The 26,056-nt window shown below is 40.0% G+C and overlaps 3 protein-coding genes across 14 annotated transcripts in view; 1 reads left to right on the forward strand and 2 right to left on the reverse strand.

Moving 5' to 3' along the window:
- Nucleotides 1-472: 472 nt before the first annotated feature.
- lsm12b (LSM12 homolog b) lies at nucleotides 473-9,082 on the reverse strand. The gene is made up of 5 exons (XM_015031342.1): nucleotides 8,899-9,082; nucleotides 6,126-6,259; nucleotides 4,975-5,084; nucleotides 2,525-2,651; nucleotides 473-1,112 (listed from the first exon to the last, which is right to left on the reverse strand). Exons 1-5 carry the CDS (start codon nucleotides 9,023-9,025, stop codon nucleotides 1,020-1,022), a joined length of 591 nt encoding a protein of 196 aa, XP_014886828.1. The 5' UTR covers nucleotides 9,026-9,082; the 3' UTR covers nucleotides 473-1,019.
- A 1,923-nt stretch (nucleotides 9,083-11,005) lies between these two features.
- On the forward strand, nucleotides 11,006-14,261 carry g6pc3 (glucose-6-phosphatase catalytic subunit 3). Its single transcript, XM_015031356.1, has 6 exons — nucleotides 11,006-11,569; nucleotides 12,408-12,514; nucleotides 12,601-12,691; nucleotides 12,773-12,891; nucleotides 13,670-13,811; nucleotides 13,899-14,261. The coding sequence occupies exons 1-6, from the start codon at nucleotides 11,352-11,354 to the stop codon at nucleotides 14,239-14,241; spliced, it is 1,020 nt and encodes a 339-aa protein (XP_014886842.1). The 5' UTR covers nucleotides 11,006-11,351; the 3' UTR covers nucleotides 14,242-14,261.
- A 1,589-nt stretch (nucleotides 14,262-15,850) lies between these two features.
- The window catches only part of tanc2b (tetratricopeptide repeat, ankyrin repeat and coiled-coil containing 2b), a 152,642-nt gene continuing 142,436 nt past the window's right edge, over nucleotides 15,851-26,056 (reverse strand). For 8 of the 12 annotated variants that reach the window (XM_015031349.1, XM_015031347.1, XM_015031345.1 and 5 more), the window contains 7 exons: nucleotides 25,555-25,730; nucleotides 25,303-25,435; nucleotides 24,315-24,344; nucleotides 22,965-23,056; nucleotides 22,622-22,768; nucleotides 22,356-22,456; nucleotides 15,851-21,598 (listed from right to left, as the gene is read on the reverse strand). In XM_015031349.1, coding sequence (XP_014886835.1) covers nucleotides 19,537-21,598; nucleotides 22,356-22,456; nucleotides 22,622-22,768; nucleotides 22,965-23,056; nucleotides 24,315-24,344; nucleotides 25,303-25,435; nucleotides 25,555-25,730 — 2,741 coding nt within the window. In that variant the 3' untranslated portion in view covers nucleotides 15,851-19,536. The remainder of the gene's footprint in view (nucleotides 21,599-22,355; nucleotides 22,457-22,621; nucleotides 22,769-22,964; nucleotides 23,057-24,314; nucleotides 24,345-25,302; nucleotides 25,436-25,554; nucleotides 25,731-26,056) is intronic. The other 4 variants (XM_015031348.1, XM_015031346.1, XM_015031343.1 and 1 more) reach the window with 1 other exon arrangement.

A 26,056-nucleotide genomic window follows, 5' to 3' on the forward strand; every position in this document is an offset into this window, starting at 1 on the left:
TCTGTTCAACAGTTTTTAACCGTCATATCTAAATATTAAAATCAACAGGTTGCAAAAAATGAATCAATATTCATGCAAGCAAGTGTATCCAACTGACTAACAGTATTCTATCACGCAATAAAAAATAGAAAAAGCTCTTATACACAACTTCAGATGGATTATTAAACTCATCATAACTTTCTTTTAAGTGCCAACCCCAGAATTCGCCTACAGAATTACCACAGGCTGATAAAACGCAAGTAATTTCGGTTGAGTGCTTTTAAACTGCAAGTTACATGTTAGACATAACCTGAGCATCTGTGGAATAGTGAATTATGGTGCTTATAAACATGTTCACCTACAATTCCAGTCTGTATTCATTTCCTCTTAACCCTAATCCATATCTCACAGGTACCATCAACATGTAACCCCCCCTTCTGCCCCCACACACAATCTTTACAAACTGCTCAAAAAGTTGTTGAAAATTACAATATTACAGTCAGAATTTTTGTTACTTTTATTTTAGAAAATGTCCTTTAAAGTGTGGCATTTCAAGTCACATTTTGTTTTAAAATACAGAAAATACAGACAGTAGAACATGGATACAGAAAAAAAAGGAAACAATGACAGAAAATAAAGCTAACAAGCCTTTCTGACTGCTCTAGTTTTTTCTTTGAAATGGAACTGAAGGCAAAAGGAGGAGGGCAGAAAAAGAAAAAAAAAAGGTTTTAGGGGACGAGAAGAGGGAGAAGGAATGGAGGAGGGAGGTGGGGCGGGATGAGACAAGTTAGTTAAGGAAACTATGGTTTGCTTTATGGATCATGTTTAAATTATTCTTTATAAAGTCTAATTTAAGATTTAATCTTTCTTCTCTCTCTTTTTTTGTCTTTTTCATTTAATGGTATTTTGATCTTCAGGATCCAGGGCCCTCAGCGCTCCTCCTTGTGGTCTCGGACTGAGGACAAGGAATGCCGACTTTGTCTGGCAGTGGGAACAGAATCACCCGCGTCGCCTTCCCCCGGCCGATCCGCACTGCCAACTCAAGAAGATAAAGTGGAGTCCTTCTGTGTTTGCTGTGCTTGTGAACGTTGCATGGACTTCTGACTTTCCACGTCTCTAAAATGTTTCTCAACCTGCAACAACGACGGGGGTGGGGAGGAAGAGAAAAAAAAAAAAAAAAAAAAAAAAAAAAATTTAAATCTAATCTTCAACACTGCCAAGACAAAATATTCTCGATTTAAATGGGAGAGAAAAGTTCGGTCAAGGAGATGCTTCAAGATTCGTTGTCATTTTGAGTAAAACTACACACACACACAAAAGGTAAAAGTAAAAATCTGCCGGTGTAAGTAGTATTGTTAGAAAATAAAAGTACTATGATCTATGAAAATAACCCAAAATGTCCTAAGGTTGGAATAATAGGAGAAGCAAGCAAACAGTAAACCCAATTAGCTTAGCACAACAGCGCTGCGACGACAATAACTGTGCAAATGGATGCATTTCTAACACAGAAGGTCTCGGCTCTCCCTGATCAGATTCCTATTCACTGCACGTTTTCCAGTCACTAACTCCAAACATGTTGCATTGCAGTCAGACTGGTAGCTCAGCTCAGACTTGTCTGCTTCATGAATGAATTTTAAAGCTGTTTTCTTCTGCACTCTGCCCTGTTGAGTGTGCAAAAAAAAAAATAGACTAAAAACAGATTTAATCAGGGAAACATCTGTCAGTTACGCCACCGCTGAGGTTTCTGAGAACACTGGCAATATTCTGCTTTCTGCAACAAAACAAAACGGGGGACTGCAGGGATACAGACAAACAAATCCCACACTTTTTTCCCCCCTGAAGATCTCTTTGAGTCAATGTGTAATTAATCCTTTAAATACAACTACCACAAAAAAATAAAAAATAAATAAAAACGGATGGATGGTTACAATTTGATCTGTTTGCGAGATAAATGCCTCGTCTGTTTCTAACATGGGCTGAAGTGCTAATATTTATCGCCACTAATGGAGTTATTGGATTGAGGTTCAACTTCAACTTCAATAAAATGTGAACTTCAGCTTCACGTACTCTTAGCTACCAGAAAGTTTTTAGGTTAGGGAAGGAAATCTATTGCGACCAATGTGTTTAACTGCCAACATTGATCAATATCTAATCAAAGCTTTAAGTGCATTTCAGACTCTACATGCCTCAGTATGTAAAATAATTGTGGGACATTAGGAGAGCCATACAGAAATTAATCTCTGCAAACCTAAACAATCTGAAAACAGTGTTGTGATGAGTGGGCTTACATTTTCCCACAGTGATGTGAAACTGATAGTCGGGCTGAACAAACTACTCCAAGTTATTTGACTGCTAAAGGTGGCTCTGCGAGCCACTAAATATGGAGTACTCTATCCTCGCACATACACATTTTCTCTTCGTCTGTTTCGAATAATAACTGTAGCATCAGCTGGGTTTGTTTGCAACTGCAGCAGCTGGTAAATACCAGATCACTTTCATTACGTCCCTATTCGCGGCGTACTGCGTGGTTCCAAGTCATACTTACTATTTTGCGTACGTGACTTAAAGCGCTTCCCTCTTTGCCTCTGCAGTTCTCAACCTGATAAGGCGGCGAGATTACAACGTCGTCCATCACAATAATGTTCTTCTCCTGCCATTTACACTCTTTGATGCTGCAAAGAAACATTATTATTATTTTTCACTAGTCCATGTTTTTTTAAAAAAAAAAAAAAAACATTTAAATTCACAATGAAATACAAGAAATTGCAACATGAATACGACGGTCACAATGATAGCTGACCCACTTCCTTTGCTTTTTTTGTCAGCATGATGTTCCCACACCTTCCAGTGAGTTTTAGCAGCTCACTCAAGTGTGGGCATCAACGGCAGTGAAAGATTTTAGAAACACACAAAGGGATTCAAGAACCACCTTCACTTATCCAGGACAGGGGCCACAGACATCGCATTCGTGGAGTTAAGCCCCTCCTGGACCACAGGCAACATCAGAAGCATCTAAACCTGGCCTAACGACAAGACCCGGTCGTCTAAAATCATCTTTTCAGATGAAAGTGGAGTTTGCATCTTATTTGAAGTTTAGGGGCTTGGGGAAAGAGAGGAGAGGCTCTAATTTTAAGTTGTTTGTTGTGGTCCTGAGTGAAGTCTCTTCACTTTGTGATGATGGCTAGATAAATGAACGGAAATGAAAACTGAATTTCGGTTTGTGGAGCCACGTCAATAAATGCCATCGCACTACTGCGTTTTATTTTTATTTTTTATTATTCCTAGTCAGTGCCACCATCGACAAGGAAGTTTGAGCAATCCAACGTTCTTTCTTCTGAAGACGAGCAGGGCTCGGCACATGCCTGTCTTGCCAGAAGCAGCCAAGCCTGATTAACCATGGCATCAAACTCAGAGATAAACCCCGTAGAGCACTGTTTCCCCAACCCTGGTTCTCAAGGCACACTGCCCTGCATGTTTTAGATGTTTCCCTGCTTTAATGTGACTCATTTAGCTGATTGCAGTTCCACAAACACTTGTTAATTGAAATCACCCAGCCTGAAGCAAGGAAACACCTGAAACATGCAGGGCAGTGTGCCTTGAGGACCAGGGTTGGGAAACAACCCTGAAAATCGAGACGATGAGACTCCAGACCCAAAAATGAAGACAAGCTGAAGGTCACCATTCAAACCAACTGGGTTTCAAGCAAAATGAGTCATAACCAAGTGGTGGATGCATATATTATAGGGTTGCCAGTATTACTGACATGCCAAACTTGATACAGAAGTTTATTAAACAAGCAGATCATGAAAGAAAAAAAAAATCAAAGCAAATATTGGGGAACAAAAAACAAACCTACTACTACATCATGAGCCCTCCCCTCAGTCCTGTAAATTAATATTAATTTACAGATCTGTCAGCAGGAGAAAGAATTAAAAACATTTGAAGGGAAATTGATAATTTTTTTAGACTGTTTGAACATGTCAAAAGCCAAGGTTTGGATCAAAATATTTAGATCTTAGGAGGTTTAAAGAATCCTGAGGAAATGCCTGAACCTGTAGGGGTGGGCATTTATTATACAGTTTATCATTTGGGGTGAGAAATTTTTTTATAAGGATTTTGATTTATCCGTTGTCACCATAAATTCCATTTAAACACTCCCAAAACTGTCCGCTTCGTTGGGGTTGTTAGTTTCATCTCCACTGTTTGATAAATGAGAGCATTAACAAATATCAAATTTTGAAATATGATTAAATGTAGTTACTGTGTGCAGTTCTATGTGTCTTAAAAAAGCACATTACACTTTGGTAAATTTTTCAAGAGAAATATTTGTGCTTGAGGGGCTACGATTGCTGTGCCATGCAGTCACAGTCATACAGTTACCTAAAAAAAGTAGTAATAGTTCTTGTCACTTATCGTTATCATAAACAGTGCCACAAAATATCGTGATAAAGTCCATATTGCCCACCCCTATGTACCTGGCACTTCACTTTTTATTAGCGGTTCCTGCTCCTCCTCCTCCTGTCCCTCTTCATCCATCTCTTTCTCCTCCTCCTCACTCCAACTGGCATTATGCTGTCCCTCTTTTACAACTCCACAACCTCAGCTGACATGGTCCTTGTCTGCTACTTTACAGCAACAATGACCAATTTTATCGCACTTTTGCCACTGTCAGAACATAAGTACAATATATATATATATATATATAACTAATTATGAAAAATGCTAAATACACAGGTAGTGAATTACTGACTATTTGCTTTTTTGTTGATCTGGTTTAAAAAAAAAAGGTACGGTATATGTTATTGAAAAAACAAGACAAATAGATTGTCTGGTTTATTTATTGAAATCTCTTATTTACTTTGAACATAGACTTTCCATTAAAATGCCTTCTTTTGCAAGAAATGGGTGTCTTTTTCTGGTCAGCCAGTATGAACTGATTTTAATTGATAATCTGATCAGGTTACCATTCACTGAGCAACAGCAGGAAGTCCTTACGTTTTGTGAATAGTCTGGAATAGCTGCTGGCCCTCCACAGAAACCCCAGCACTGATTGCATAGGCTTGGGACAACTTGTCTTCCTTTTCTGTCCGTGCTCGATTGGCAAGCTGCAAAAAACAGAGGAAATACAGTGAGCTCTACTCAGAATTCGATATTTCTATATATATTGAAGACTGATGCAGGTACTGCGTGAAACTGTTGGGAAATGAAATTGTAACTGAAACGTTACAAAAAAAGAACATTTAACTTTGTTTTTGTTTTTGTTTTTTCCATATCCAAAGACTAATGTTTTGCTAACCAGATACATTTAATATTTAGGAAACTACTCATCAAAATGAAGCATCTTTATTCAAAACAATTTTGAACTTTTTGACTTCCAAAACTGTTGTTGCACTTTGTTTATGTTAAGCAATCAGCAGAGGAACAGCACTGGACTCTAAATAAAGCACATTTAAAACTCCTTTCATCTTGTGAAATGATTCCATGTGTTTGAATGACTGAATGTGCGGAGCAGCTTTTCGCACAGTGGGGTAATTAAAAAAAAAAAAAAAAAACATTTTCCTAAAGTCACATATGTGAAGCTTTTAGCTATCACAGAAGGAGAAATCATATCTATAAGTGAACTTTCTCAATGAGATCAATCAGATTTTTCATAACCAGTGAGGTTTAGACAGCTGTACAGCTTCACCTACAAGACAATTCTACCGAATCCCTGCTGAACTATGTTTGATAAGACCAAAAGAACATTTATTGTGATTTAAACAAATGTACTGAATTTATTTACTCGACATCTGCAAATTAAAGTTATTTGTGAGAAGGTGGTTAGAAAACAAGGTTGTTAAATGCTTATAAGAATCACCAAAATACAACAGTACTATTAAAGCCTTTCAGATGTCAGTGATGAGGCGATTCAGACAAGCTTTCCCTTTTTTTCTTTAACTAACTAACAGATTTCTACCAGCAGATTTTAAATTCAAAACAGAAAGAATATTAGTTTGGACACTTCTGATGATAAAAACACCTGAACATGTTTCTGAGTACAAATCATTTCTAATGAAGGATCCAAGTTCCTTTAAAAATCAGAAGAAACATTTAATAAATCATAGCGAGAATCTAGGCACAAACCATTACCAATCTGATGGCCTTACCTTGCCAACATTCAGTGATGCTAGAGGAGGTGGAGTCTCAGTACGGTCATGTATTATGTCCACCTTAGATACATAGGCTAAGTTGATCAGGATAACGTCGTTGAGGTTCGGCTTACCGCTGGAGGAAGCACATTCTTCAGGGGGAGACGGGTTAAGGCAGAATATTTCAAAGCAAGGACTTTGGGGGGGAAAAAATTACAATTCTCAGCAGAGCAACAAAGAACTTCAACACCACAGAGACAGAGAAGCTTGTGATGAAGAGCGCCGAGACTAACACAGTGTCAGTGAAAGGTCGTGCCAGTTACAGCACGTGACGACTAAAAGCATTATTCAGTTCAGGAAATGTTATAAACATGATCTTCAAAGCAAACCTGAAACATGCTCAAAACTACAAACCAAACATAAACAACGGGTGATATTTTAGTATTGGTGTGTGCAAAATGAAATCTTTAGGGGGCAGTTTAGAAAGAACAGTTTAGAGCACTATATTTTGATTCTGGTGAGAGGAATTTAAACTCTGCATGCCGGTAATATATTTAGCCCGTTTGAGTTGCTGCAATAGCACAAAGAGTTGGGAACTTCGTAAAGGCAGACGGATATTTATATGCAGGGAATATTTGCATTCGCTGCATATAAATAGAGCTCCTTCATTTGAATCAATTTCTGTCAACCACAGCTGATATATTAACATCAACTTTAGGAAAAGAAAGCTAAACTGAACACAAACGGGCAGAATGTGTCAGACACTGACACAATCTCTCTGATATAGCTTATTGATAAAATGCATCTACAAGGTTCTTATTAATGGCAAAAAGAAAAAAAAAATCTCTAGACACTTATTGTAACAAGTCAAAATGTTTAAAAAACTGAACAAAGTGTTCATTTATGGAGCCACATGACACCCGTTGAAGGGAATCAGAGCCCCAACAGTCATCAGAACCCATCAGGATTCAACATGGTCCATAAATGGGCCCAACTTTAATCTGTGTGGCTGCAATTCAGGCATGGAAGCCTGAAAAACTGCCTGTGCAAAGCAAAATGCATCACCACGAAGCGTGTGATCCAACTCTGTGGTGCACATTTCTATGAACTGGATGAAACGAAACACGACCCGTTTCAGCACAAGATAGTTTTTAGAAGAACAAATTGGGGGCTGAAGATTTAATGATCAACTGGATCATTAAAACTACAATAACTGGTTCGACCAGCTATCGGTTGCATTTTCCTTACGTTTTAATTTCTTTTTATGAAGTCCCCGCAACTCCCTGTGAGCTTCAGCATCTTAGTCAGAAAAATATATATGAACTCAGGGCATCAAGGGAATTGACAGTCTAATATTATTGGCATGCAGAGATTGAAAGCAAGGCACAGTAAATAATATGGTGAAACAAATATATCCTCCGAACAGGGATATTTAACACACAGATACGGCAAAAACAATTGCAGTTGAATGTACTGGGTAGCTCTACAGCTAACCAAATATCTACTGCAACACTGCACACACTGATATATTAAGGATGAGAAGCTATTTTAACATTTGTTACCATAAAAGTAAATAATTGAGACAAGAATTTGGCATCTTCAAATAATAAAGACAGACTAATAATGTTTGCAAAGCCCCAAAACTTGGGCCTGGTTAGTTTTTCAGCTTTTATACGAGCTCGTTAATGTGCTTACATTTAAATATATATATATATATATATATATATATATAATTCAGCTAAGTACAACTAATATTTTTACCAACAAGATTCAAGCGAGAGAAAATAAATAAACGGAAGAAACTGAAAGGGTATTTCCAACAGGAGCGAAGATGCAACTCAGCGTTTACTGGCAAACGCCCTCTACTAAACTCATTCATTCATTCATTCATTGTCAGGCTGGACACGTTCACGTTAACCTCATTAATAAAATACGGTATTTAAAAATAAAACGACAACAACAAAATAACACACATTTAAATGCATTTCAAAAGAATATGAGTGAATCTCATGACTCACTCAGCAACTCTCATGCAAGACTCATGAGGGAATGAAGATAGGCAAGTTCACAGGCTAAGGTTCATGGTAGTGATTAGTTCAAGATGTTCCCACGATTAGTTGTAGCACAATTCACCCCAGAAACCCAAGATTGTGGTGACACCTCAAGACTAAAACTAAACCAACAGAGCCAAGAATCCCCCAAAACCGATTTGGAGCTACAGGGCGGTTTGGGAGTGTCTGGGTTTGACCGAAACTTAGCATGTTAGCCGAGTTAGCAGCAGCTTCCCTGTAGCGTGGATGGAGGGGAGGACAGTGAAACTCATAAACGGACTCCTGAAAATGGCTGTTTGCATCCCCGACGATGGGAGTGGGTAACTAAGAGAAATAAACGCGTGGACACCTGTCAGAACAGGGTGTGCTGTGTCTCAGTTAGCCCGCTAACTAGCATCGGTGGAGAGCCATGTTGCCTTACCAGGATTCGCTGCCAGATAGTGATCCATGTTGAGGGCAGGCAATACAATGAGTGAATTCAAAACACATGCACATCCGGGCAGGTTATTTAGCACAAAAGCAAAACGAAATAATAACAATAGACTCGTTAAAAGATAAAAAGAGAACAGGTGGGTAGTTTGTACAAAATAATCTAAAACGAACAAAGATGTGTAACTCAGCCAAGACCAATTACGCCTGCGCGGATCACTATTTGACATCTTTTCGGTTACCCTACAGGCCCTTGCAGCCAGGCAGGCCAGCCAACCAGCCGTCAGCGGCGCCGAACAAACAAAGGATACTCAAGGTTAACATCTTGGACTGGTAGTCAAACGCGACCACTTCTCCCTGTAGCTGTTGGCCCAAACAGGTGAGGCAAGAGACATGGCTCCCGACGCTGAAATACTCCCCCGGTCCAGGAGCCGCCATCTTCTCCGCCAGGAAACCGGAGCGCTTGCTTTACGTAAGGCAACGTGATGTCGTAGGAGGACGACATCTGGGCGTGTCGTAGGAGGACGACATCTGGGCGTGTCGTCGTACGTCAGATTTACGGAGGAAGGGGAGAGGAAAAGGGGGCATAAATATGATAGAGTTAACGCAAAATATCTTTATCCAACTTTTACAAAAGAAAACAATAGAAAAAAGAGAAACAGATTCAATACCCTTCCGATTTCAGCAGAAACAAAATATTTAAACTTACAACATAACATTGTACTTATTAAGTCGAATGTTATGTTGACGTGTGTCAAAAGTTAAGCTAAAACAGTGCTGAGATTTGCTTAAAAAGTCATTTTGAAAAAGAACATGATTTAAAGCTTTCAAAAAAAAGCCGACATGCACCAATCGGCAGTCATTTCCACTTTTTTTCTTTTTCAGTAAAATAGACCACTTTTTTCAGTAACGACTAATCTAACGCGTTACCATTTCAAATCCAGTAATCACATTAAAGTTACTTAGCCAAATCACTGTGCGTTACTATTTTCTTTTGTAATGTAATTTTATAACATCTTATGACTCTCTGTGCTACCCATTCATTTGTCCTACCTTGTGGTAATGCGCATGCGCATGACGATGCTACGTCACGCCTTGCGCATGCGTAATTCATTTCCAATGTGGACACAAAATGGGGTTCAGTTCAGTTCAATTCAAATTTATTTAATCAAGGACAGTACATTGAACAATGGTACATGTGAGGGGAAAAAACAGAGAAACTGTTGTTTTGTGCATAGGTTCACTAGCCTATGCACAAAATTCATTTCTTGGTTGTACCTTTATTTAAAGACAGTAATATCAGAAGTTAAAAATTCCTGTCATATACACAGACACCTATCTTGAATTTCCTNGACTATNAACANGAAAAACATAAACATGTATATCAGAATGTATATCAGAGAACGCTAATTCTCCATATGTAGGTCAGTATAAATGAGTCTTAACATATTTGTTTTAGTTTTAGCCAATGTTTCGTCTGGGTAATGAAAACTCTAAGATCAGTTTCCATTTTTATTCCTGAAAAGCAGAGCAGAGCCACAACAACAGGTCAACTGCTCAGGAGAACTTTCCATGTTTAAATAAAAAGGAGAGGGACAACATCATGTCAGCCAACACCCTTTTCCAGGAAGCAACCACAGCTAATCAGAACATCAGGCCCGGTGTAGCTTCTGTGGGGAAAAAAATAACTGAGAAAATGAAAAGCTTAGTTTCTAACTAAACTTTTTAGTTAGAAAATGTTTAGTTTCTAACTAAACTGATTGTTTAGTTAGATATAGACAGGATTCCCGCTTACAACCAGAGCTATAGACAGAAGTCAGAGTTTCTCTCAGTGTTTTGTCAGCCTGGCGGGCCACCAGGCTTTATCCCCCCCAGGCTATGGGTTTTTATTTTAAATGGATATTTACTCCAGGATTCTCCTACTTTTGATATTATTGGTGGTTGGCAAACTTACTTATTATTTATATAATATGAATAATATTGTATTATAATATTAATAATATATTTCTTATATTATTTGTTATATTACTTATTAAACTTAACATTTCCACCACCACTAGACTAAAGGAAACATTTGAAGAATTGGAATAAAACAAATACATTTAACTCCAATCTGCCTTCAGAAACACAATAACCTGGTATATGTTTGCTGATTTAACCCCAGACAGCCCAGATAATGTAAAGTCCTATTTCTTGTATAAAGTTTACGGTTTAAATTAATGTAAAATATGTTTCAGCACAGGAACAGGAACCATTTTTAAAATCATGAAATGCTTCTAACAAGCTTTTAAAATGAACACAACCCATTTAATTGAGACACATGCAAATGACAAATTTCACGACACATTTAAACAATTATTTTATGAGTAATTTTTTATTTATTGTAATTTGGAACTCTTAATTCTCCATACAACCCTGGCTTCTCCGCATCGCATCCTCGCGATTTCATCATGGGAATTCAGACACCTCTTTGGGATCTCGTTCAGTGTGATCACTTCATCTAAACAAACTTAACAAGTGTTCAAAAGGGATACATCCAGACCATAAAAGTATTTTTCAAAAGAGTAGCACCGGCCAACATATAACTGTTAAAGAATCTGACGCATTAGAACAAATCATCATAACGTTTATGCCGTTTCTTCACGTTCGCTCGCACAGCTAGTCAAGCTGGCTCGGGCAAGAACGACACATCTGGAGCACACGAGGATTTCAATTTCAGTCATTATTTCTACCGATCTAATATACTTTAAAAGACGCCGTAGAAATGGAGGCGATGCATACCAAGGGTATTTGGATGGCTGAATATCTGCAGCAGCATACAAAGAACCTAGAGCAGTTCTGGCTCACCGTCACTCACTTCGGAGATCCTCGAGTAGGATTTCTGTTCGTATTCCCTTTAAGTTATTTCGTGTCTAATCGATTGGGAATTGCGGTGCTGTGGGTCTCGGCCCTGACGGAGTGGTTAAACCTGATGCTTAAATGGTAAGACCGTGAAAACGGGTAAAAGAACATTTTGTTTTTGGTTTACAGCTGCAGTTTAGATGCAATATGTGGGTATGCAGCATCTGAATTTCGTCTTGTACAACAATCGGCGTAACTTATTTCTCTACTCTCACGTATGTCTCCACATTTTGGTTAACATAAAATTTGAGATTCTCTTGTATTTTACTTTAGTAGACGTTGTAGCTTCCGGGACAACACCGCAGTTCCTACTCTATATGTTGTCCGTGGCGGAACAGGCTGTAGTGGAACCATAAACATATGGGAACAGACTCCACCAGAGTTCTTGAAAGACACTTAACGCCACATACGTACGGCACGTACGTCAGTGTCGACTCCATGTTGTGATTGGCATTTGGTTGAGACACACTCATTTTTCCTTGCAATTCATTTTCAACAGCTGTTGATATGGTACAAAATAAATATTTTAAAAACAAACAAACAAACAAAAGAAGTACCAAGTGGCTGAAATAAAAGCAACAGCTAAATACATTTAAAATAATAGTTGTGCAAGCTAATATTTAGTGGGGTTTAGTTTGATTATTTTTGTAGCAACTCTGAGAGCTTTCAGTTGCTTTTGTTTTCCAGCTTTTTTTTAACTGAATGAAAAGAAATATTTAAGTGAAAGTCAAAAATCCTCCAAAAACTTGAGATAATAATTTAAAAAAAAATTCAGTTTTGTATGCAGAAGTTAGATAGAAGTGGCTTTGTAACTCTTTTTGAACTAAAATATGCCAGTTGTTTTGTTTCTTGCCTGTTCTTGATCAACCATAAATCCCAATGGAGTTCTGGTTCTCATTGTCCTTTTGACTTCTCCTAGGGTGCTGTTTGGAGAAAGGCCATTCTGGTGGGTGGGGGAATGTCAACTATTTGTCAGCACAAAGCCCAGAATTTCCCAGTTTCCATGCACCTGTGAAACTGGCCCAGGTGAGGCAAAAACTAAACACACCCAAGTTGTATACAGCGCCCTTTATTTGGAGTTCAGAGTTCCAGATTTGGTGTTCGTTTCTCAGGCAGTCCGTCAGGACACTCGATGGTGACTGCTGCAGTCTGGTGGGTTGTGGTGCCCCCTCTCAGCTCCTTTCTGCACTCCCGCACTCACCGGTAAACAAAACGAACAAAGTGTGTTCGAAAGGAAGAGTAAGCGCAAAAGTTTTAACTGTTTTTCTTGTCTTTTGTCCACAGTTGGGAGATATCAGCTGTTCCCTATCTGATTTATGGGCTGCTTCTGGGTGCAGTTGGAATATCCAGGATCTTTATCCTTGCTCATTTTCCTCACCAGGTTGTTACTGGTATCACTGCAGGTCTGAATACAGAATTATCACACATGCTTGATATATTTACAGCAATGCCACCTGCCTATGCTGCAGGAACCCTACAATTTAAAGGCATTTAGATTGAATTATTTACATCTTCCTTACTCCGGCCTCATTAACAATAACAAAGTGGAAATTGAATCAATTTCCAAGTCTGGATGAGTTTAGGATATATGACAATAGAATGTGGAATAAATCGTTTTTATTTGAACCTTGATTTGCCACAACCTTTTTTTTTTTTTTTTTGCTAACTCTGACTGTTTTGGTGTTTGATTTCCTGACATATAAATCCAATCCAATTTTTTTAGCTCTGAAATAGGGATTTCAAAGCTGTTTTGACTTTTTGATACCAAGATAAAAGTTTTAAACCAGTTTACTGGGTCTGATTTGTATGTCCATTCAAAGGATCTCCAGTACCGGTCTGTATTACAGAGGTTCTGAAGAAGCCTCTGACTCCAGACACTTTGTTATTGAATTATAATCTCATGAAGATGATTCTTAGACAGTTCCATCATATTCTTCAGCCACCTGTGGTGGTGAGGTTATCGACAACATTTTATTTTTGATTACAAAATTCAACAAAGGAAATAATTCTAGTAAATTATTATGAATGTTATAAACAATGCTTGAAAATTGATTATGTAAAAGCAAGGAAAATGTGCAGAAACCCTAGAAGGATCTGAATTCCTTTTTTAAGAATCTGAAAACACTGACGGAGGTTATGGTTACATATTTTTTTTTACTTATTTGAACTGATTGTCTCCAGGCATCTTTCTGGGGATTTTTCTTGGCCATAGAGTGCCAGAAGGGCGCCCCCTGTTGTTCTTTGTCAGCTTCAGCGCAGGAATGCTGTTCAGTGCTCTGATTCTGAATGTTGGCCTGCAGCTGGTTGGCATTGACCTCCTCTGGTGAGGATCTTAAACTGATGGAATATAAATCAATGCTTTGACGAGAGGCGTCCTCTCTCATGTGGTTTTATTTTGCTTATTTTAAAGGACTGTCGCTTTGGCGAAGAAATGGTGCAGCCGTGCCGAGTGGGTCCTCTTGGACACAGTCCCGTTCTCCGCCCTGGCCCGGGACTGCGGGACCCTTGTTGGTCTGGGGCTGGCCCACAACTGGAAGCAAGACGCATGGTGTCTGTCGATGAATCACCGCGCTCTGTCCCTGGCTGTTTCATCCATTGGGCTTTACCTCATGTACAGCCTGCCATTCCCTGACAAATCACAGGGCCTCTTTTACTGCTTGGTCTTCGTCAAGTTCACCCTGGTGCCTCTGATTGTCATGGTGGTCAGTCCTGTGCTGGTTCACTTTTTCACAAGCAAAATGAAAAAGGATTAGAGACGCACTTCTTCACATGAGTCCAAGTTGTCTTGTCTCGAGTCTTTTACTCTTCTTACTTCTGAATGTTCCAACTTTAAACAATGTTGTATTTCAGATATAGTTCTCTGTTTAATGGTGTTAAACAGGAACCAAAAATGTATGCTTGTATTTTTTTTTTATAAGTGACGTGACCAAGGGTTTTTATTTTTGGTCTGTCAAAATATTTTCGTCTTTGACAAAGCACTTTTGCCCCATTCGTGATTGTGAGAGAACGTTCACGCTTTCCAAATTTGTAGTAAATGTATTGTTGGTGTTCTAAGTGTTAAAAAAAAACAAAAAAAAAAAAACAGCTCTATTGTGCATGGGCCAACATCAGGTTTCCACTGTTTTACAGCTCTTAAAAATGAAAGTCAAAAATTGCAAATTGAACAACAATTATTCCCCTGCTGCTATAATGATCCAGTATGTTGTTTATTACAGTTGCAATAATTTATTTTATAAAAATAAATTACTGTGTAATTTATTACGTAATAATAATAATAGCATATGTATGACACATACAAATACATACGCGTATGTGTGCGTAATAAATACGCATTAGCAATTTTCTGGAGCTAATTGTGGGACCTTTTTGTTCCTCTATTTCTGGAACAAAAACAGAAATATTTCCAAAAGTACCATTGTTTCTTCTGCAGTGAACTGCAACAGGAGGAGGAACTACCATATGTACTTTTTCTGGCATCTCATTAAAAGTAATTCAATTTGTAGGAAATGTTTCATGGATAGTTTGAGATTTCAAGACCATTACATTTGAAAACCTCAGTATTCCTTAATGTAGCTTACACTGGCCCATGCACATAAGGCGACTTAAAGTTGTGTCAAATTGTTTAAAGTTTAAAGCACTTTCATGCATACCAGATGTGTCAAATGTTAGATTTCAATCACTTTTTTTTTTTTTTTTTTAAACAAGCCCTGGTGGTCGAGATATCTGAGTCTGTCATTTTAAACTGTAGTTTTTTCAGTCGTTTACTTTTGCAGCAAAAGGAAAAAAAAAATACAAAAGCAAAACTATTTCACTGTGCAGTTCAACACCTGTTTTTTTATCTGGACTAGTTAGTTAAATCCTTTAGACAGCCAACTAATAAACATACCTTGCCCGTCAGATCCCTTCCTATATACTCATAAAGTAGCTAATTAATCCAGATCCACAAAGTCTTAGCACTATTTTCTTGATGGGAAGATTTATTTTTGAATTGAGGAAACACTTGTCAATGTTATTCAAATTTATCGAGATGTTCTAATATTTTTGTTTCTACAAATTAAAATTCTACTTAAAGATCCCTAAGAGAGTTGAGTCCAGATTTTTTTTTTCCAGAGTATGGAAAGAAAGAATTGCTAACATTGTGCAAAAATCTTGGTTTCATGTTGTGTTGGAGTTTGATACTCCATCACATGCAGATTAACATCTTTTTTTTTACCATATCTATGCAATCGACAAGTCAAAAAAATAAATGACTGACATGCATGACGTGTTTCAGTTTATAACCATTTATAAATATGTTCTTTTTTTTTAATACATAGTTTGGACTGTACATGTTACAATCAGTTATCATGAGATAAAAACACATTCTTTTTTAACATTTTTAATGAAACTTTTTATCACAGCGATCTGAAAGCTCACATTTACAGACAAGAGAACTCTGCTCAGCAAGCAAATACGTTTAAAAACTAAAATAAAGGAAATTTTTTACTCGTCTGGTGAGGCTGAAGGAGAATGATGAGGACAGTTCGGGGACAGCAGTAGTCTCCTTATCTTAATTCCCGACACCGTATCACACACTGCTATACATGCTTCTGCTGGAGCTTCATGGAAAGAATAGAACATGCATCGGACTATTTACAGCAAACTAATATACACGTACAGCTCGAACTCGAACGCCCTTGGACTCCCGCAACCGAACGAGTCCTGTTTAAGTTAGGCATGATACAGTTTGACCTTCATTTCTCTGGCAGCTGTTGAAACAGGAGACGAGGAGGAGGTCTCTCTGTCGATCGGCTTTATCTGACATCACAAAGTAAAAAAAGCTAGCGACGAAAAAGCCTATAACTTTTCTCGAATAGAACAAGAACTTGACTATTTTTGTTATTCCACATTACGATGACTCCAAATATGGAGTTTCTGGAGAAAATACCAAGCTTTATTGTTATTATTAGTCTATAATTATTCTATTCTCTTTCAGCAGATTTCTATTATTTCCAACATTTGTGCATTTAAGAAGCTGTTCTTACATAGACTTTTTTGGGTATTTTTTTTTTTTTTTGGGAACAAGGTGAAACATGATTTGGCCTTTAAAAAAAAAACAAAAAAAAAACGAACCCACAAATCCGAGCCGGATCGAGCGCAGTATCTAAACCGCTATATACAGCTTGTGCTAGAAAGTCTATACATCCTCGCCAGTTTTTAAAAACGTCGTTCTCTCCTCATACCATCACTCACCACCAAGCTGAAAAAAATTATACAGTAATGGAATCTATGACGGTCTGGCCGCATCGGACGCACACCCACGCTCTCCAAATTCACCAAGCGCAACAACCAAAGTAGATAAAATATATAAAGTGCACCCTTAGTTCAAAATGTAAGACGCATTCATAGGGCAGAACTGGCTGGGGGGAAAAATTTTTTTAAAAATAAAGTAGAAGAGGGAGAAATGTTTACCAGGAGCTGGTGAGGAGGAGGGGTGGTGGGGAGATGCATTTGCTTGCTTGTAACCTTTGAGCACTAACCCGTCACCATTTCGAAGGAGGGACAGAACCAAACTTCAATTGTACTGTCAATATTAAACTTCCAGTTAATTACTCATCGTTTACTCAGGCAAAACTGTTTTATTGCAATCAAAGCTGACCTCTGTTCTGTAATTCCAACAACTAGAGCCACTAATTAATAACGAATAACTAACATACTGCAGCCAAATGGCTCTATGGACAGTGGATCTACAGTGACTCTTTAGAAAAGTCTGGTTTTTAATGACGTTAAAAAAATGACTCTTCAAAACATTTCTCTACTGAACAGAAAAATAAACTAATCTGTTTGGAAATAATAATAAAAAAACTAAAAATAAAAAATCCTGGTGGCATAAGTGTGTTTAGCTTTAGACAAATGCTTTCTTGGACTCTTCAGTTTCAGCATTCAGTGTTATTGAAATTCACTTCCACGATCAATTATATTGAATTTGTTTAACATTTGGATTCTTTAGCTAACCTATAAAAGGGATCTCACTGTACAAAAGTATCCCTAAACCCAGCAGAAACAAAGTAAATTGAGGAAACAACTTGGGGAAACAACTATCTAAATGTATTTACATTTTACTCCAAAATGGAAAACAAGACAAGGGAAAACATTTCATAGGCATTAAAGCAAATAAAGTCTTTTTATAATTGCTCAGCAGCTTTTTGCATGTTTCCACTGACAGTTTCATGGTTTATCTTTGGTGATGTGCAACTGCTTTAAGGTTGGAAGGTTCTCTTTGCAATCACCCTAATACTTAGCTCACTCCATTAGATTCAAGTTGGGATTCTGGACACTCCAAAATGTTAGTACTTCCAGTCTGAAAAAAAGGTAAAATCAAGAGATGACTTTAAGCATTAAAGCCAGTAGCAAAACATTGTAGATTAATGGGAGCGGGGGGGACAAAACTTCAGCTTTTGGGCCACATCCTTTCCCAAGGTTTCTCTTAAAAAGGAAATGTTTTTTTGAGAACGTGGATAAAATTATAAATCAGTCAGTTGTGACCTCAAATCTTCAGATATCTTGTAGCTAAAATGAAGATACATTCCGATTTTCAATATCATAGTGAGTCCAAAGAAAACGGACCTCTGTTTTCTTTGAGATCCGGATGAAAAGTAAAGTTTTGGAACGGCTGAGCCAGAATCCAGAACTAAATCGGACATAAAATCTGAAGAGAGCTGTAGACAAGGAATGTCCTCACAATCTGACAGATTTAGAGAACTTTTAGAATGGACTAATGCCAAGAATGCTGAACACTGTACAGTCATTAAAAAAAAAAAAAAGATTCTCAAAGAATTACTTTAAAGGTGTTCACACATATGCAACCAGGTTATTTAGGTTATTGCACCTTTTTATAAAAAAAATGTGTCCCTAAAATATATTCAGTTGGGCTACTTTTTTAACGTCACAATAACCAAACAGTCGTATAGGACTGAGTATACGTTCATAAACCCGTTGTAACAGATATGTTGCCAAGTAAAAGATAAAATTTAGATTTTTTTGTTGTTTTTAGCATGCACAAATCCACAAAGAAGTTGCAGCCTGACCATTTTTTTTGATAATCTGAGTAAGAATTTTAATTATTAACCAGTTGTAATAAAGTTTCATTTTGGGAAATATTACCAATCCTTTGTTGTTTTTTTTTTTTTCCCTGGGTTTGAAAAAAAAAAAAAAAAGCTGAAATGTAAAACATGCGGTCTACATCTGATCAATTTAGGCCCCTCCACAAAGAATAAATCGACAACTTCAATCTTAAACAGTTTGCGATTTTAAGCAATTGCTTGCATCTTTCGAAACAACAATGTATCAAAGCTTGCCTGTCCCTCATTTTTCATCGGTCAATTTTTCCACCTCCACACGACTAGCAGTGTGACACAGTAGCAGGGCTAACAGAATAAACTTTAAAATGCAAACTATTCTTTGTTTCATTTTCTATGTACAATATATAACTTAATTATAAATATTGTCATTTTTCTCTAAGTACTGAGTCGTAGAACCTTTTGCTTTTTCAGAGCAATGTACAGTATTGAACAGATAATATTGTAGTACATAGAATAGAGCCTACACAGCAACCTTGGTTAAGAGCACACTTTGAAAGAACAGAAGATGAGCAGAGAGTCCACGAGCAGAGTCTGATGAGGAGCACGGTCACTCTTTCAGTCCCATCTGGGGTGGTCACTTGTGGTCGCGTTGTGCCACTCTAAGTCTTGGAAGTGCACTGGTCAAAGAATGAAATGAGAACTCAGAAACTTTCTGTTGTTCGGCCTGTGTGCAGATTATGATGATGACGATGAAATGATCATTTCAGTATCAGTTATGTTTTTTTTTTTCATATAGGATTGCGTCTAAAAGCCTAAATGTGGTTTTCTCTCTTTGACTGGAGTTGTGTCTCTTAAGAGTTCTTTTGCATGAGTTTCTCCATGACACATACACAGATCACATGTCACATTTTTTTGTTTGTTTTTTTTTTTAGATAAATATTCTTCCACCCTCACTTCTACTGACGCGCCAAAGTCCAAACTGTCCACTCACACATTCGACTCCACAAATGGTCTCTTTGGTTTGATGGGGGAGGTGGGGCCTTGGGTCCGGGAGTCACGTGACAGCTGGCGGTACATGTTGTCCTGGTAGGCCTGTGCCACTGGCAGAGTCCTCGCCACCTTCACGTCGGGGTAGGTGGGCACCTGGCTGACCCGTTCCAGAATATCACCAGTGCCCCGGGATCCGTTGGCCAGCTTTCCCAGTGAGGAGGGCTGCGTCTGGGAGTAGTAGTCCTCCTCCAACAGGTGTCCATTTTGGGCATTGTTGGTCTTGTTGTAGTAGGCGATGTTGCCCAGAGATGCCGGGGGACTGTAGGTGGAGCCCTGCTGGACTAGCTGCCCAGGGGAGGTCGGGCTAATAGCAGAATCCATGGAGGTCATGGGCCTGGACCGTACGGGCTGATGCAGGTACTGTTGAGTCCGAGCGGTCTTGTCTATGATCCCCATGAAAGGCGTATTCCTGGAGCGGGTGGTTTCGCCCTGATACAGACCGCCGCTCTGAGAGGGAGAGATCGGGGAGATGTCGTCACAGGTGCGCTCGTATGTGGCTTGCAAGGGGATCTCCATCTGCTGAATAGACGTGGAGGGCCTAAAGGCCTGAGCTATGTTGGAAGTAGACCCAGCCGAGATGTTGTTGCTAGAGGGGGAGAATCGCAGGCCTACACTCTGAGAATGGATGAGAGGCCTGGGGGTGGGCACGTGCTGCTTCATCTCAGTAGTATTGGCACTCACGGGACGTCTCACCATGTGGGGGATCTCAGGAGAGCCCAGCTGACAGGGAGGCATGGCGTTTGCACGCTCCAGTACGTGTTCAGAGACTGGGTAGTAGGCTGCAGACTGGCTGCGGCTTATCTGAGGTGTCTGGCTGTAGCGGATGCCCCCCGGGCCCCCGCTGCTGGCGCGGTAGGCAGAGGAGGGGCGCTGGGGTAGCTCATCTTTCAACAGGTTTGACTCCATTACCCCTCCTCGGCCGCCGTGCTGACAGAGGGCCCCAGAGCTGAGGCTGGCCTGGACCTGGGGCATGGACCGCCCGTCCAGGGACGGCTGGTACACCAGGCGGCTCTCCACATCCACTGAGCCCCCCTGATAGCGACCGCCAATGGAGTGGCCCATTGGACCACTAAAGCTGTTGCCCAAGACGTTGGGCTGGTTTGTGCGGACGATTTGGGCGATAGAGGGTTGGAGGCGAAGACCTTGGGCTTGGTGATGCTGGGAGGATATCGACGGCTGTGAGGTCAGCTGGAATGAACGCTGGCTGCTCATCTTGGACAGGGGAGATTTGGGTCGTCCAGGGAGCTGCTCTGTCTGGTAGCGTACCGGAGACCCAGATTGCGATCTGTACAAGCACACGCTTTCCAACGGCGGACTAGCTCTGTACTGAGCAGCCCGACGTAAAGGAGAAGGCGGTGGGCTCTGGTGATCCATCCCCTGACCCCCGCTCCCCATCGGAGGTGGGCTGAAGCGGTAGGACTGTTGGTGCACTGGGGAAGTGTGAGGAGGGCTGTGTCGGTAGTGGGAGTTTTGATGAGTCGGAGAGAGAGAGGGCGATGGGGGCTGGTATGAACCTCGAGTTGGGGAGGACATAGAGGAGGAGGTCGGGAGGTATTCATAAGGCTGGCCCATGGGTGAGCCCCCAGCTAAATAAATCTGATCCGGGTGTGTGGGGGAGAGAGGTGGGCTTTGTATGATGGGAAGACTTGACGGATTGGTGAGAGATTCTGGAGGTGGTAGTGCCAAAGACATGGCCTCCAGCTCCTGCTCTAAGTAGTCCTCGTCCTCAAACAGGTCCTGGACGGGCTCCATGTCCTCCAGGCGGGGCTCAGGTGGAGGGGGAAGAGGCATGGACAGGGACAGGGACTCCTCCTCCTCTGGAGGGGGTGTTGGGGGAGGTGAGGGTGGAGGCTCCAACTCCATGTCCTGCTGCTGGTGTTCTTCCTGGCTGAGCTGATGATATTCCTCCTCCACCCTCTGGAGGAGTCGCTGGATTTCTCTGTTATTTGGACATAGTTTTATGGCTTCATTTAGGTCCTCTAAGGCTTCGGGAAATTGTCTGAAAACAAGACAAAAATTAGATTTTTTTTTAGAGAAAAGGTCCACAACACACACACACACACACACACACACACACACACACACACACACACACACACACACACACACACACACACACACACACACACAGAGTATGAGTACATCTAAAAAATATAATAAAAGAATTGAAGATGGTGAAGAATATTTTCGCCACCTTCCTTTTTGTACCCGCCAGGGAAATATTTTTGAGAGCCAATCATTTTGAAGTCATTGTCGAACAACTGATCCAATCACATGCTAATTAAACTGGAACAGACGGTAAAATGTTTTAGCTTCAGCTAAATTTTAAAATTGTCTGGTTGTTATTCCTGCTATTAGCTTTTGGTATCTCTGCCAATTTTATATTTGTCTTACTAGTTTTACTAACCTTGATTTTATTTCTATTTTGTCATCTACCTTTCTGTGATGATTGTTTGTTGTGAAGCACTTTGGTCAGCTGAGGCTGTTGTAAATGTGCTATATAAATAAACATTGACTTGACTACAAAGTTAACATATTATGTTTTAAAATACAATATAACATGCCTAACTTTACAATTGACATAAATTATACTACGGATAGACAATTCTATGATCATTTTCAAAGACAAGAATGGTCTCAGGTCCACACAACGTTACCAATCAAAGGTTTTATTAGATGCACAAGGTGTGCCTGAGAGAAAACACTTCTAACGACAAAACCCTTTCAATGGATCTTAGGAGGATGGAGAGAGGTACCTGCTGCTACGTTTGGCGCGTGCTCTGGCATAATAGGCCTCATACGATTTTGGTTTCAGTTCAAGTGCCTTGGTAGCAAATTCCTCAGCCATCCCAAAGTCCTGCAAAGATTGAAATGCGTAAAAAAAATGTGATGAACTGGATTAAAAACATGAAATGACTAATACAAAATAATCCAATCCCAGTTCGTTGACTCTTTTATGCTTTTCATCTCAGCCATTTTGGGTAGTTCTCCACTAGTCAGAGCAGATTAATCACAGACTTACATTCATTTTCCTCCGACATCGGGACAGGTTGAGGAACAGTGATACTTTGAGTTCCCTGAATGTCTTGAGGTCCTCACTAAAGCCTTCACGTGGAAACTTTTTCAGAGCGTATTGGTAACGTTGAGTAGCCTCCTTCACCTTCCCCTTCTGTTGGAAGAAAAAAAAAACCCACAGTCTTTAATTTCCATCCATACAGTATCATTTTGTGTCCTATCCTATGCTTCTATGCCATGCTGCGAGTCTTAGTTATATTATTATTCAAATTTGCAGAATAATAATCTGAAAAAACATTTAAATCAAAGGATGAAATATGCACATTACACTGAAACCCTTGTTCTCTAACCTTGTAGAAGCTGTCCCCCTCCTCAATGAGCTTGCTGAGTAAGATGATCATGATGTCAGGTTTTGAGGTGGCCATGGCCCACGTGGCTGGACCTGCACAACACAGGACGGAGAGGATGACAGCAAAAACGTGGTGAGAAAGACAGGTGGCTGAATAAAAATCTAAAGGGCGTGGGAAGGAGGAAGGAAAGTTTAACTAGGAGACGCACCACAAACAACAGTAAGACCACAAGAATCAGGACAACAGTCAAAAATGGGGAATGGAAGAGAGAAAACAGGCAATCGAATGCAGAGGAAAGATAAAACACATCTGCTCTAAAACCTCAATGTGACCTCGCTTTGAAACTTCAGGCTTTGGTCAAAAAAATGTTTGCAAATGCTCCATTTTTAATTTTGAAAAGAACTCCTGAAAGCAATCACAAAAACAGTCCAATCGGTTTAAAAAAAAAAAAAAAAAAAAAGAGATTTCATGTCGTGTAATGGATCAAACATCTGCAAACAGAACTTGGTTAAAGCAAACTTATAACATAATTTGTGAAATCATCATTTGAAAATCGTATCTTGCATTTCAGCCACAATAGAGGAGATCCATAAAGGGGGAGGAGGGCAAATATTTTTACAGCACTGTAAGTTCATCTGGTTTCCACATGAAAAAACAAACAAACTCAGAAACAAACAAACAAAAAAAAAAACAACAACCCAGCGGACGGATTTGTTGCCAACTAGTATGTGTGTGTGTGTGTGTGTTGCATCTGTGCAAAAGCAGCTTTTGACACACACATATACACACACCAAGCGATAAAAACTATATGAGAACTTGCACAAGTAGACATGGTGCAGGTGTGGTGAACAGCACAACGCAAGCAGTGTTGACGGGGGAGAGGGGGAGATGATCTGTAGATGTTAACTGTCCACTGAGCTACAGGTTGAAGGAGAAATGCTGCTGAAACAGCCAGGCTGACACAGAAGGAACACCTGAAGGATGACCGTGGGTTTCCACTGCAGTCTACAAACACATGCACATTGGGAAAATCACTTCCACATAAGCAGTAATGCGTGTTCCTGTTCATGCATTTGCGAGGTGAGAGGATATTTCAGCATGATGTCGCAGGCTGGAGGCCGGGCATGCTTTTATGAAACCACTTTGGCGTTAGCATCTACCTCTAGACAATCCCGAGCTCGCCACTGTCACTGCTAATACCTTTTTGCATGTTATTATTTGTCAGTTTGAGAAGGATTTTGGTAGCTAAGCTCGCCTGCTGACACTTAGGACCACACAGACAACACAGAGAGAGGAGATAGAGCTGTCAAAATGCCTGGTAGGGTGAGAGGTCGACAGCCTTGGCTTTACCTCGGGGCCGACTGGGCAGCGTCTGACATCCTGGCGCCGGTGAAAGAGGCAGGGAGGGGGTTGGAGTGGAGGCAAGAGTGAGGTGGTAGAGGGTGAGTGGGTGGGGACGGGATTGCCGGAGAAAAATAGTGGCGTGGGAGTGCAAAAAAGTGTAAGAGGAAAGAGAGAGAGCAGGTGGGTGAGAGAGAGGAAGAGGTGGTGGTGGTGGATGTTGTGGAGGAGAGGTGAGAAAAGGAACACAAGCAGCAGTGAGAAGCGAAGGAGGTAAGTGCCTCAGCAAAAAGAAAAAAAGAAAAGAAAAGAAAAACAGATACCGAAAAGAAACACCGCAGGCGCTAATAACAACCTGTCTCTGAATAACTGCAGAGGAATGGAGAACGAAGATGAGATTGAGAGAGAAAAGAGCGACAGAGACAAACAGAGGCACTGAGAGAAAATGATAAAAAGAGGAAAGCAAAAAAACAAAAAAAAACAGCAGTACAGTTGTATAATAATAATAACAATAATAAAAAGACACATCAGAGCTATAGATAGCTGAGAAGAGGCAGCAGTAAGCAGGGGGTAGAGTCCATGGCTTGTTGTTGCCACAGAATACAGCAAAGAGAAAGATGCATGTAGAGGAAAAACAGGAGGACTTTCATCTACGGAGTCGCCCTTTGCAACCTTTCCATGCAGCTCATTCTCCAACTGCACTGCAGGATGTTGGACCAAGATGCTACTTTAACTTTTGTTTCATACCCCTTGAACTCTTTCATGTTTTCTCAAGTTTGTCAACTACAAACTTAGTGTAGGGGAATTAGATGTGAAAGATCAACAATTATGAAGTATGTCTCTACTAGTTTAATACATTGTAAAGGGCCATAATGTTGAAAGGTCCAAGGCCTGTGAGTACTTCTCTGATGCACCGTGTCTTAAAACATTCCCTTTATGATGTCAAAGATGGTGAGCCTCACTATAAGGCTCCTCAGTCTCTCAGAACTTTTCTTACCAATCTTGGCTCCTTTCTTGAGCAGGGCCACCACCACCGACGTGTTTCTGCAGCCCACTGCTCGGTCCAGAGGACGCATGCCGCTGTAGTCGACGTGCTCTATCATGGCCCCATGGTCGACCAAGAACTGGACCTGGGGGCGGGGGAAAGTTCATACACTGGGAAAAAAAACTGATTCCAACGTAAATGGCAAAATACAGTAGCCATATGAGAGCAAATTGGTTAAAAATGTAATTTTTGTATCTTTCCTACCACGTCAGAGTCGCCGTAGAAGGCTGCTAGGTCAAGGGGCGTGCGTCCGTTCTTGTCTGCGTGGTCAGTGGCAGAGCCGCTCTCCACTAGGTAGCGGACCACGGGTAGATGTCCTTTCAGACAGGCCCAACTCAGTGCAGTCAGACCCTCCTTATCCATCAGAGGCAGAGAAGCTCCTGGGAAAAGTAACAGTAGCAGCTGCACCTTTAATTTGACTGACATTAACTGAAACTATGCTCATTGTTTCTCTAATTGATGCATAGTTTTACTAAAATTGGTGGAAACATAAAAATCTACTAAACACTTCTCATTTCAAAAGTTCATTTTTAAGTTTTAACCATATATATATATATATATATATATATATATATATATATATATATATATATATATATTAATGATCTCTTATTCAAACATTTTTTGTCCCCTCCCCCCCCCCCAAAAAAAAAAAAAGGCCAAATGTTCACTGATGATTTGCTCTTTTTCCATTCGGACTTAAGTC

This window comes from Poecilia latipinna, unplaced genomic scaffold, assembly GCF_001443285.1.
Source record: "Poecilia latipinna isolate Pla-1442-1.1 unplaced genomic scaffold, P_latipinna-1.0 Scaffold203, whole genome shotgun sequence".
Lineage (NCBI taxonomy): Eukaryota > Metazoa > Chordata > Actinopteri > Cyprinodontiformes > Poeciliidae > Poecilia > Poecilia latipinna.

What these genes read in the sequence shown, in the direction of transcription:
- g6pc3 (XM_015031356.1), top strand. Translation starts at nt 11,352, where the DNA reads ATGGAGGCGATGCATACCAAGGGTATTTGGATGGCTGAATATCTGCAG. An exon ending in CTGCACTCCCGCACTCACCG is followed by an intron (nt 12,692 to 12,772) that starts GTAAACAAAACG and finishes TTTTGTCCACAG; the next exon opens with TTGGGAGATATCAGCTGTTC. An exon ending in GTTGGCATTGACCTCCTCTG is followed by an intron (nt 13,812 to 13,898) that starts GTGAGGATCTTA and finishes CTTATTTTAAAG; the next exon opens with GACTGTCGCTTTGGCGAAGA.
- lsm12b (XM_015031342.1), bottom strand. Translation starts at nt 9,025, where the DNA reads ATGGCGGCTCCTGGACCGGGGGAGTATTTCAGCGTCGGGAGCCATGTC. An exon ending in TTCCAGACTATTCACAAAAC is followed by an intron (nt 2,652 to 4,974) that starts GTAAGGACTTCC and finishes GTTTCTTTGCAG; the next exon opens with CATCAAAGAGTGTAAATGGC. An exon ending in TAAGTCACGTACGCAAAATA is followed by an intron (nt 1,113 to 2,524) that starts GTAAGTATGACT and finishes TCGTTGTTGCAG; the next exon opens with GTTGAGAAACATTTTAGAGA.